Source organism: Gopherus evgoodei, chromosome 1 (assembly GCF_007399415.2).
Source record: "Gopherus evgoodei ecotype Sinaloan lineage chromosome 1, rGopEvg1_v1.p, whole genome shotgun sequence".
Classification (NCBI taxonomy): Eukaryota; Metazoa; Chordata; order Testudines; family Testudinidae; genus Gopherus; species Gopherus evgoodei.
Genome location: NC_044322.1, coordinates 202,615,821 through 202,628,351, shown reverse-complemented (window position 1 = coordinate 202,628,351; position 12,531 = coordinate 202,615,821). Strand labels below are relative to the sequence as shown.

Genomic DNA, 12,531 nt, shown 5'->3' with positions numbered 1-12,531 from the left:
TCAGAACCCTCCCCACATATAAAGGGACTGAGAATTCTTTTTATTTACAAGTCTTCTCTAACTAAATTCTTTAGAAAGTAAATACTTGGATAAGAGAGTCCTCTACTTTATACTCCTCCGATACATTTTTGTGTAAGTAAGAGGGAGATCTCAAGAACATCCTAATGGCCTGCTTGGAACCATCAACCCCAAGTTAAAAAAAAAGTTACCATGCTTGTCATCTAGCTCCAAAGTACCATACAAATCATAGATAATAAGCTACATACAAAGAAGAGTGTCACTCAGATCAGAAAAAGCACCACAGTAAATCGGAAAGAGGACAAAATAAGGGCTGTAGGCTGATCTTTCAATCCAACTCACTTCAGTCCCTGGAACTCATGGCAGAATCCAGCCAAACGTGCTGCAAAAGATGAAGTCTTGGTTATTGGGAGAACCACCATATCTAGGTTTCAAATAAGAAAACATTTTCCCCAGCTCGGAGAGACTCTCTTTCAGCCCAGCAAGTCAAGACTTTCTTGGTCAAAGGACTTCCAATCCTGACTGAATGATGCAGGCCAGGGAGGAGCTGTTCCATTTTATGTTTCCCTTAATCAGACACAAATCCAAGCCACTGTAATAATAAAAGGTCTTTTGCCACTTCAGAGAAGAGCTGAAACTGACATTTATGGAACTGGATGAGTTCTTCTCATTCTTAGTTTTGATTGAAATGGAACTTGAATTTATTTGCATCGTGACTACACAGAGAACTTTCCCTCAACCAATAAAGCGTGTCAAGAAAAGACAGGAAGGGATATTTCCAAAATAAGAAGGAAGACGACACATATGAAAAAACCCATATGAAAAATAATCTTTTCTGTTTGGAATGTCATCAACTTGAAGTTCACAGTCCTGCCAATGCTTCAGATTGCCACATACGTTTGGGCTACCATTGCAGATATGGTCCATGTGTCATCCTCCGAATACTGCGATGGCATCAAGATCAGCACATTTCAGGCAGCAAACATCTATGAGCCTCCTAGCATTAGTTGGGGTCAACAGATCCTTCCAAGCTTACAGCTGTTTATGTTGGAGACTTCAGTAGCCATCATACTGCTACCAATCATCACAAGCACAAAGCCTCACCAATGGAACCTGCACAAAGCCAGCTGAGAGACATACAGCCGGGCACTGGGACAGATACTGTAACAATACCACTCCTCCATATCCCAACAGAGCAGTTTTATGGGCATTTCTGTAGAGCCATCTACAAAGCAGCCACCAGAGCTATTCCACACGGATATTGCCCTGTGTACATCCCCTGCCTTGAAGAGGCATGTGCTGCTCTACTCAAGCAGTGTGAGTCACCTGGTCACCCGGACATGGCCAACCACTTAATCAAAGTTTTGAGCTATGCTCACCAAGCCAGATGAGAGAAAAAAAACGAAGAACCTGGACTTTATTCATTCCAGCCAGCAATACTGGAGTTTATTTTGTTACCTTGGAGTTGCCCAGCAACCACCAACACCAAGCTGATCATCTGTGAGTGCTAACCAAGTAGCCAGGAACCTGCTTTACATGGGAAAGAAACCCTTGGAAAAAGAAGTGAGGATTTGAGTCCAGAGCAAGTGGAGAGTATTCCCAAGGCAACACAAATCCAGAGCTTACCCTGAACCATTCACAGTTCCAGAGCTGGACAGAATTCTAGATAACTTCAAGTCTGGCATTGCTGCTGGCGATGACAATGTCCTTCCAGAGTTCCTAAAAAATCTTGGCCCACGTGCCTGCTGTTATCTGGCTCAATTCTTCACAAGGGTCACCAATGAAGAAAGATGGACAAAAACCTGGCGCATGTTAAAAGTAATTGGCCTCCCAAAACCACCACCTAGTAAAACCCAGACATCACTCTACGCGCTGCTTTCTATGTGGCTCAAGGTTCTAGAGCATCTAATTTTACAGCAACCACCACCAGAGGTACAAAACACCTTGAATCTCAAGCAAGCAGGCTTTCGATAAGGTCGAAGCACATGTGAGTAAGTACTTCCCTAACCACATTCATTCAAAACAGTTTTCAAAGAAACCTTGAAAACAGGCACTATTTTCCTTGACCTCACTGCAACATACCACATGGTGTGGCACACGGGTTTACTTGTTAAAAGATCAAGAGTCCTCCCTCCATGGGTTACTGATGCCATTGAACTGCTACTCCGAGACAGATGGTCCAGAGTGCATGCAGGTGAGAAAACAAGTGCTTGGAAAAAACAGATGAATGGGTTATCCCAGGGGTCTGTTTCAGCTCCAATCATGTTCTAGCTATACATCAATGATCTATCATCCACCCAGTCATGGAAGTTCATTTATGCCGACAACATTTGCTGCAGGCTACAGGCTCAGACTTTCTCCGAGCTCGAGAAGACCCTGAGTGACGATGCTACAAAGCTGTTCGACTACTGCAAGACTTGGTGCCTTCAGCCTAGCACCAGCAAGACAATCCCTAGCACATTCCACTTCCACCATGCCAATGCTAAAAGAGAACTAAACATCATAATGAATGGCCAGAGGTTGAAGCATGAAGCATACCCCGCATATCGAGGGTGTGACCCTCGACCAAACACTGACATACAATAGCCACCTGAACAAAGGTCAAGACATGCAACAACCTTCTCAGCAAATTAGCAGGCTCTTTTTGGGGAACAGATGCTTCAATCCTAAGGACCTCAGTCCTTGCCATCTCATACTCAATAGCAGAGTACTGTGCATCAGTAAGGAGTTGGTCAGCACACACCAAACTTGATATGCAACTCAGCTCAACAATGTGTATCATCACAGGAACTCTCTGACTGACTCATCTGCCATGGCTTCCAGTTCTGAGCCACGTTGCTCCCCCTTACATCGGGGGGAGATTGCAGCTGGCAAGCTGCTTCAGAAGGTACATGCCAACCCACACTTGCCCTTGTTCAATGACCCTTTTAGCCCAGAAGCCACACATCTTTCATCATGACACCCACTGTGACTGAGGCTGCCAAGCCAGGACATGACAGCGGAGTTCCTGTGGCAGGAAGACTGGTGCTTTAACACCAACCACCAATCAGTTCCTCATCACAGACTCTACTGCTCGCCCGCCTGGCTTCGACCTGCCGTGTCATCAGGGGCTCTTTCTGAACTGATTCCGGACGGAGTAAGGCCTCTGTGCAGCCAATCAGCACCACTGGGGTCTTCAAAACAAGCTGCAGCTGCCATGCAGATCAAACAATGATACACATTGTCAAGGAGTGTCCACTAACCAAAAGCCGGAAGCTCCACTTGGCCACTAATAACGCTATTGCTTGGGTCGGCAATATTAATAAATAAATGCTTCTGAGTTTGTCACTGTCAGCATCACCAAATAAGTCAACAACGATTAAAGAGGAGGAAAGACAGCCTGCAGAAAGCTTACAAAGAATCTGGATCAGGTACTAGGGAAGATACTGGGACCAAAGGGGAAGAACAAAGAACATTTGCTTATCCAAGGAACTCATGTTATACTCTAAACAGAAGTGTAGAGGTATAGTCCTTCCATTTTCCATCATCTCTCATCTTGGGAGAACCTTGAATGAGCATTAACTGACAATGACCCATAATGCTCTTTGGTATTAAATTCTTTGTAATGAGTGGCAGCAAGGAGAATCTGAGGCCTCCAGCATTTCTATGGGCCAATGAAGTGCCTTATGGGGAAAAGATGCAGAAAGATGAAGCAACTGAAAGCTAGAACTGGGCTTGCTTTACCGACATTGACGATTTCTGAATTTTTTTCCTGTTAACAGAGTAAAATACTACAAAACAGTCATGACCTACTAAAACTGAATGTGGTTAAAAGAAGACCCTAGCCTTATACCGCAGACTTACCTGTCCAAAAAAAGGAAATTAACATGACTGAGTCAACACAAGAACAATGACAACCTTCTGAGAAGAAAGACAATGGGACAAAGATTCATAATTCCTCCTAGTTTCTCTGGCTGCTGAACAATCCCTCCTCATACCGTCACTAATGAGATCAATGGCTCATAAGTGCAAAATCCAACCCTTTATTCCCAGTTTTGCACACATATTCGTGCACATTTTTAAGGGAACTGAATTTTAAAAGCTATCAAGCATTCGCAGGTATTTTTGAGAAACAACATTCAGCTTAATAAAGTATCACTTAATAAAATAACACTCTAGTTATGCCAGTGGCAAAATAAATTTTTAAGCTGTTTAGGAAAATTAAAATATGTGGCCTACATTTTTAAAAAATGACTATTGAGGTTTAAGAATAAGACACCTTTAAAAGGGGCCTGATTTACAGAAAGTGCTGCATGCCTACCCTCTGGAAGTCATACCCATTTAAGGTGTCTCAAGTTGGGCACTTACAGATTGATGCAAGCCAAATCACTAATAACTTGTGAAAATGTAGGCTTATGTTTCTAAAAAGCATACACTTTACTTTCAAACAATCCTGTCACATAATGAAAATAACTCCTCGTTGTTTAAAAGTAGCATTCGTCCATCAGGTTTTTTTGTTAGATAAACAACAAATTTTGTAAATTCCACACCCAGGAGGAAGTGCAGCTAAGTGGAATGAATGTAGGACAGAGCCAGAAATGGAGTTCCAATCCTGGCTTTACCATACATTTGCTAGAGGACCATGACAGAAGTCACTTTTTGATATAGGCACCTACCTCACAAGGATGTTGTGAAAAATAATTAGTTATTGTTTGTAAAGGGTCCAATGGAAAACACTGTATTGGTGCTTAGTAATATTTAAATTGGAGCTGAAATTAAGATGGCTATTTTTACTTAACAAAAAAAACCCAGCTCCTACCTAAAGCAGAGAGCACCTTATGCCAAGACATCTGTTTCTCCGCCGAATTATCGACAATATGAGCACAGCTCTGGGAACAGTAAATGTTAATAGCTGCTAAGGAGCTAGTTGTTGAACACAACATAGTTGAGAGTCTCACAGAATAAAACCTTAATTTATTTTAAAATTTCTCAACAATGAAGGGGAGTTAAATAATGCTTTCCAAGTAGATTCCAAAGATTTTGGCCATCAGGTTATGAATTCTATTTTCTATTAGGTTAAACTTTGGGCCTGTAGTACTTTAAAATGTCTCTCTAAAGATAATATTGATGACTAAGCAAGAATTTAGCATAATTTGGGGTGAACAAATAAAGCAAGTAAAAATTTTACAGCACTGCAAGAGTTTTTGTTTCTTTTGCAGATTGACAAACTTGTTAAGAAACAGAAAGAAACTCACAAACGTATGCTGGAGCAGCTTTTAATAGCAGAAAAATCACACAGACAGACTCTGTATGAGCTAGAGGATGAGAAAAGGAAGCATATAGAGTATATGGAAAAAAGTGATGAATTTACAAATTTACTGGAACAAGAACGAGAAAGGTAAGGTTGCTTTACATTTGATAACAAAATGTTACTTAATTCGAAAATTACTTCTAAGTAGCTTTCTACTTTCTTGTTCTGCATTAAGTCTAGATCAGAAAATATCTCCAAACCAAAATGCTTTGAAAATAATGTATATACAAACCACCAGTGTACACAACTCTGTACAGCAGGTGAAGTGTGCCAATAAGTTAACAGATTCTCATCCCAAGCAACTTACAGTTTAATATTATAACAAGGCCATTATACTACAAATCACAGAAAAGCGTGAGCACATTATAAGCTATATGCAGCATAGAACTGGTGCATCTTTCAAAGTTTTTTGAAGGAGTTCAGTGTCAGGAATAGTATGAATTTGAAAGCAGGCATGCAGTCTGGAGTAGGGGAAGGAGACAAAGGAAGTATCCAGAAGAGATATGGACAGACTGAAAGGAACAGAGACAGGTTGAAAAAGGCAGAGAGGAAATTATTAAGAGCTTTGAAAATTAGGAGAAAGCCCTTAAACACTTTCAGACCTGCAATGGTATCAAAACAAAACTTTCTTTCTAAAATGCAACCCTGAATTGCCACAAACATCCTGCATAAGCACAGTATGAAGATTTTGCCTTGACTCTCACAAAGGAAGGATTAAAAGAGTTTGATGTCATTTACTGTCTTTAAAAAATAACTTTTAAAATGTCTCGCCTCTTTGAAACAGAAATTAACCCGAACATATCCCCAAAAGATACATGAAAAAATAATTGTGTAACGTATCCTATTCCCTGGACAGCTACTCCAGAATATATGAGAATATCGTCTCTATTTCCTTTTGCTTAGGAACAGCTTCCAGATGGAAATGTTTGGGTGTGAGAACGTCAAGCCTATTCTAAACTCACATGATGCATAGATAATTCTTCCTCTGCTTCGCCTGTATAACATCATGTTGCATGTATTTTGGCACCGTTCACTACTTTCACCCTTCCTGCTGCTGCACCTCTCTCGTTCAGGTCTATCACAGACAGCATCCAGGCTTTTTACCAAGGACAAAGCCATATGTATGGAACTGCGGTTACAAATAAATGCTATACACATAATAGAAGAAAAATTATATTATTCATAGATAAATATAAACAGATGTAGAGGGACATGGACACAGGAGGCAAAGAAGAAAGAACAAGGTCCCCAAGAGACACACAGTGGGCTTTCTCTCCAACCAACATATTGTAAAATGTTGATATATCAAGAGCCAACACACAAAACGTACAATGTTTTGGTCTACACCCTTCTTCCCAAACACGCACACCTCTCTCAAAAATCAAGAGAAATTCACTTCCAAGGGCCTGGGCACAATAACCCAAGATACTAAATGAAACAAACTGTCATCAGCTATACCCAAATCAGTGGAAGTGTGCACAGACAGCAAGCTAAACTACACAATCCTTGTTAAAAAAAAAGGGGGGGGGAATAAATGTAGGATTAAGAACCTTTAGGAATAATAAATAATAATAATAATAAAAAGACTGTAAAAGGTTTACTACTATTATCTGTAGCATTTAGTAATATCTGTCAAGGGAGGAGGAGGGAATTATTGAGGTGACTAATAACACATTAGAGGATATATTACTAGATTTCAGATTAAATCCCTATTTCTTTGTTTTCTTTGGAGAACTCATTTTATGTGGAAAACTCTAAAGGAGTGTGATGTCAAATGTTGAGCACAGTCCAAAATGTTTGCCAAGTGATGTTGCCATCAAGATCTCTAAGCAATTGCTTGCCATAGTAGGGGGGGAAATCTCAAATAAATTAAGGCGAAGCTCCCTTAATGTTATGTTCTACAGCTTGATGTTTGAAACACACACACGCACACACACACACAACATTTTTTCAAAACTCCACTTCAAAACATTACCAATTACCAATATTCTGATTTCCCGAATTTTGCATTTGGCTTATGAACAAGCAGAGTTATGTGAAAAGCTTCACATGAAAAGCAATGCCAGTGATTTTGGGCTTTATTTTTTATTCTGTTTTTCAAAAAGCAGCCAGTTATTCATCAATGCAGTTTAACAAATTTTCCACATAGGTAAGAGGCAGCCTTCGCCTTTAAACGTGGAAAGTTATGTAACATTTCTAATATTATTATTTCCATTTCAAAGAAAAATCCAGAACTTTTGTTTCACTAACTTTGTCTCATGAAATAATTAAACTACAGGAAGAAGGTTTAATTTTGGAAGGGTAGCGTGCATGAAAGCCAAATGGGATTATGAATAATACGGGATTATACATCCAAAATAATACTTGGATCTTTTAGAACAGACTCCAATTATGCTGGAGCACTAGAAATTGTCACTGAAATGGTTGTGAGACTAGAGGAACTATCAGTCAGCTGCAGCTCTGATTTATCACTGTGTGCCTTTTATCATCTTCCAATCTCAACAGAAAGCAACTGTCTCCTATTTCAAGGTGCACAAGAGCCAAGAGCTGAAATGATGAGTTTTCAGTGACATTCTTGGTGATGAAACACTTATTTATCAAAAAATTATTAAAAAAAACAAAAACAGGCTCCATCTTTCCACTGAGGTAGTTTCCTCAGACATTGCTTTTCTTTTGCAAGCAAACAGAGCTTATGGTTTGATCTTGCAAAATGCTGAGCACGCTGGCCCTGAGCCAACAAAGCACTTAAGCATATGTTTAACTTTAATCATCATAGGAGTAGTTTGACTGATTTCATGGGATGGCAACAAGACTATTTGTAAATTGCCACCATCAGAAGTTTAGGCTTGCAAGAAGACTAACGCTAGCTCTCTAGATGTGGAAACCCATGTTGGATGGACTTTCAACGAGAGATTGGCTGCTAAAATCTTTAATTTTTTGCTGTTATTTTTAAAATCTCCTTTCTTGTTGCCATCCTATGACAGCCACTCCATGGCCTTCTCTCATTAAGAAATACAAAATGGTTTCCAAATTGCATCTTGATGGTTAACATCCCCTTTCTGGGATTAACTGTAAGTATCTGTAGACACACAATGAATTTATTTTTCCAGGATTGTTTTGCTTTTTGTTTTTTTTTTAACTGCTGCTAGTTTGTTAGTGGCAGGAGGAAAAATTAATACTTTCATTGCCTTTATTCATTCACAGTCACATGTGCCAATTTTATATTAAACTTATTTTACTTATCAAAAACATAATAAAATTAATAAAGGAACAGGAATTATTGCAAATGCTGCAATAAATTTAACTATTGCAATGAGTAAATCAGGGTTAGGCAACCTATGGCTCGTGTGCCAAAGGTGGCACGCGAGCTGATTTTCAGTGGCACTCACACTGCCTGCGTCCTGGCCACTGGTCTGCGGGGGGGCTCTGCATTTTAATTTAATTTTAAATGAATCATATTAAACATTTTTAAAACCTTATTTACTTTACATACAACAATAGTTTAGTTATATATTATAGACTTATAGAAAGAGACCGTCTAAAATGTTAAAATGTATTACTGGCATGCAAAACCTTAAATTAGAGTGAATAAATGAAGACTTGGCACACCACTTCTGAAAGGTTGTAGACCCTGGAGTAAATGCTGTTCTTTGTTTCCTTATTTTTTAAAACAGAGCCCACTGTATAACACATTGCTCTTTGCAATTCTTACCAGCCAAAAACACAAGCAGAGTTTTGTGACGACTATAGGGGCCACTGGGCAACAGGGTGGGGACAATGGATAATAACTGAAAATGTCTTTCCCACATATAAGCACAAAATATAACCTGTATGTGCCCTGGCCAAATAGGAATGAATTGGCATTTGTCATGAAAGAGGTACCGGCACTAAAGCAATTCGGTGCCCGGGCTCAAGCGTTTTTTACTTTCATAACTGATGCGGTAAGCCCAGAGGCACTGGGGCTATGAACTGCCAAGCCTAAAGATGCCGGGGCTCAGCCCCGGCAAGCCCTGGCACGAATTAAGCACGGATTGGCATGAATCCTACAGTAAGTCATTGTCTTATGCCTGCAGAGGAAGGGTGCTGTTTTTTTCTACAGGCGCCTTCAGAATATGTAGAGTTAGGGTGGATTTGGTTTAAATCAAATTGATTTAAATCATGATCTAAATCACTAGTCAGGAAGACTCGATTTATTCATGCATTTCTACATAAAAGTGCCTTCTTGTTGGTTGTTATAACCTTAATACATATACTTCACAACTCATAGATAGATGTAGGTTTCATTTTTAGAAAGTACAAACTATACATTTTAAAGTGATTTATTTTGAAAACTTCAGATTAGTTCTACAGCTATATCAGAAAATGAATGATTGGTTATTTCATTTACCAAAGGTAATCGAAGTAGATATTTATGAAGTCACTGGGAGGTGAACTATCTCCAATTCAACAGGTCAATCACTAATATTTGGAGGATTTTCTTGCCATGCTGAATTAGGAGAACTTCACCAGACAGACATTTAAATTGTTTTATTTAACTAAAACAACAACATTATGTATTCTGGATTTTTTTCTTCAACAGTAAACATATAATGTTTTAATAAAACAAGCAAATTGATTTTTTTAATTCAGTTAAAGATTCAAGTTTTTAAAAGTCAGGTTTGTTTTTGTTAAAATTGTTTTTAACTAAAATAGTTAAATGAAATATTTAAAAAACATTAAATTGACTATGTCAGCCAGGTCAACATGAGAAACTTATAATACTGGCTTCTGCAGCTAACTCAGTCGTCTTCACCTTCATTTTCCTGTTTGTTAAGAATCTGGAAAAGAAAAACAAACTTTCCTGCTTTTTCAGGTCCCAAATGATTTCTCAATTTGGAATGAATTAGTCCAAAGGAAGAAAATGTTCTTTCCACACCGTCAGAAGAAGCTACTGCTGTTAAAAGTGAGATTATCACTTCAACCAGGGTGACCACAGCAAGTGGTCAATCGGGACGGGGGTGGGGGTAATAGGAAGCTATATAAGAAAAAGCCCCAAATATCAGGACTGTCCCTATAAAATCGGGACATCTGGTCACCTTAACTTCAACAGTCTCTGAATCCAAGTCCTTAAGTGACTTCCACCAACTCACTGGTGTGACTTTCTTTAAAACATCATCAGCAAACATATATTTCTTCAATGGTTCTTATTCCCAAACTGGGTCTCTTTTAGGGCCTGCTGCCATTATAGGTTTTCCCTTCTAGTGAGAGACTGGTATGGTAGATCTCAAATCAATGAAGGCTACACTCAGAAAGACATCAAGACTTCTGGAATATGCTGCTCAAACAGTTTCACTTTTGTTTCTACTGCCTGTCCCTCCCTTCTCACATTTATCTCCAGACTTCTCCTTGTCCAGATCTATTCCACCCCCAACATTCTATTAATTGAACTTTTTGAAACTTTGCACTTTTAGAGAGAGGTAAGGGATTGACTCTGTGTACCCAAATTTGCAGAGGGACAATAGGTCTGTTATTTCTCACCTCTGAATATTATTTATTTATATTAAAACATGTTTGCTGTTAACAAGCATGTTATCTCTGGAGACACAAATCTACAGTTTGAGAACTGCAAAACTAAGCATCTCTGACGGTATCTTCTAGACCAGGGGTCTCAAACACGCAGCCCGCAGGACACATCCTGCGGCCTGCCAAGCTCCCATGCCCCACCTCCTACCCCACCCCCTGGAGTTCCTTCCTGCGGCCTGCCAAGTTCCCCTTACTCCGGAGTTATTTCCTGCGACCCCCCAAGCTCCCCTCCTCTCCCACGCAGTGCGCTGCATCCCCACTCCTTTGCCTATCTCCCAGCGCTTTCCCACCACCAAACAGCTGTTTGGCAGGCTTAGGACTTTCCAGGAGGGAGGGGGAAAGAGGTGGAGAAGAGGTGGGGCCAGGGCCAGGATTTGGAGAAGGGGTTGGAATAGGGGAAGAGAGGGGGTGCAGTTGGGGTGGGAACTTTGGGGAAGGGGTTGGAATGGGGGTGGGAAAGGGGTGGGATGAGGCAAAGAAGGGGCGGGGCCTCATCGAGGTTTCAGTGATGCCACCCTTGGGCCAATGTACTAGTTCTCCTGCGGCCCTCGTGGTGATTTGAGTTTGAGAACCCTGTTGTAGACTGAGCACTGAGTCCCATTGGGTAGATAGAAAGATTAACCAAAATAATCTATACAGAAGCCCCTGGAACCCCATAAGATTGGGTCCCTAATCCATGAACAATTGGAACTCATTTACAAAACTTTTCTTAACCATTACATGAATACATCTTCTCATACTCTAGAATTAGAATTTATAATCCCTATTCCATGATGAGATCTCTTTGAGCTATAATGTATCTTAATTAAAGCTATCTTTAGATAGGTTTTTCCCCTCAAAAAGCATTTTATCAAAAAATCTGATTTAAATAAAAAAAATTTTTTTTTAAATAATTGATTTTTATCCACCCCGGGTAGAGTCCATTCTGCCACCACAAGATCTCTGCTGAAAGTTGTCTGTATGGAGATTGGAAGCAGGCCCAATGTTGAAGGCAGTAATGAGACATGCAGCTGCAGTTATTACTATTTAGAAGGGCAGCACCTGCACAACCGCAGCACAAGAGCTATGGGGCTTGTTTACAGGCCACTGCAGGCAAAACATAAGATTAAGCATTAAGAAGGATTGCTACTTTGCGCCTCTAAAACCTAAGTGTCTGGGATTAGACTGACGGTTTGGCAGCATAGGCGTCTTTTTCTCCTGACCGTCCTCCCTCCCCATTTTACGTCTTATCTTCATATTTCATTTCTCCTTTTTCCCATTCCCAATTGCTACAATATTTTACTTCACATCTACAATGTGCTCAGGGATGTACAAGGCTGAAAAAGACGTTCTAGTCTAGAAAAGCTTATAGTCTTAAAAAAAAGCCTTCTTCTTCATTTTCCTCTCATATGAAGTGGATCTTTTGCGAAGGTGAGGGTAGTGGGGAGGAAAGAGCAGGAAGGCACAGATGTGCATTCCATACTTCCATATTGAAAGAGGGAAGGGAAAAAACAGCAAGGAATGCGACAGACATCCACTCTGACTGACAGTCCTTATACCTCCTTTGCTTCCTTGTAGGTGGAAACATACCACTTGTGTCAGCAAATATAGTAGAAGACGAGAGTTGCAATAAAATCAGCAAAGCACAATGCTTTATAACATTTAGATTAAGTAGCAGATAA

The 12,531-nt window shown here is 39.9% G+C and overlaps 2 protein-coding genes across 3 annotated transcripts in view; one reads left to right on the top strand and one right to left on the bottom strand.

Annotated features, from left to right (window-relative positions):
- CMSS1 (cms1 ribosomal small subunit homolog) overlaps positions 1–12,531 on the bottom strand; it is a 383,107-nt gene that overhangs the window by 253,369 nt on the left and 117,207 nt on the right. The window lies entirely within an intron of this gene.
- The window catches only part of FILIP1L (filamin A interacting protein 1 like), a 304,322-nt gene that overhangs the window by 189,678 nt on the left and 102,113 nt on the right, over positions 1–12,531 (top strand). For both annotated transcript variants that reach the window (XM_030583061.1, XM_030583056.1), the window contains one exon: positions 5,217–5,395. In XM_030583061.1, coding sequence (XP_030438921.1) covers positions 5,217–5,395 — 179 coding nt within the window. The remainder of the gene's footprint in view (positions 1–5,216; positions 5,396–12,531) is intronic.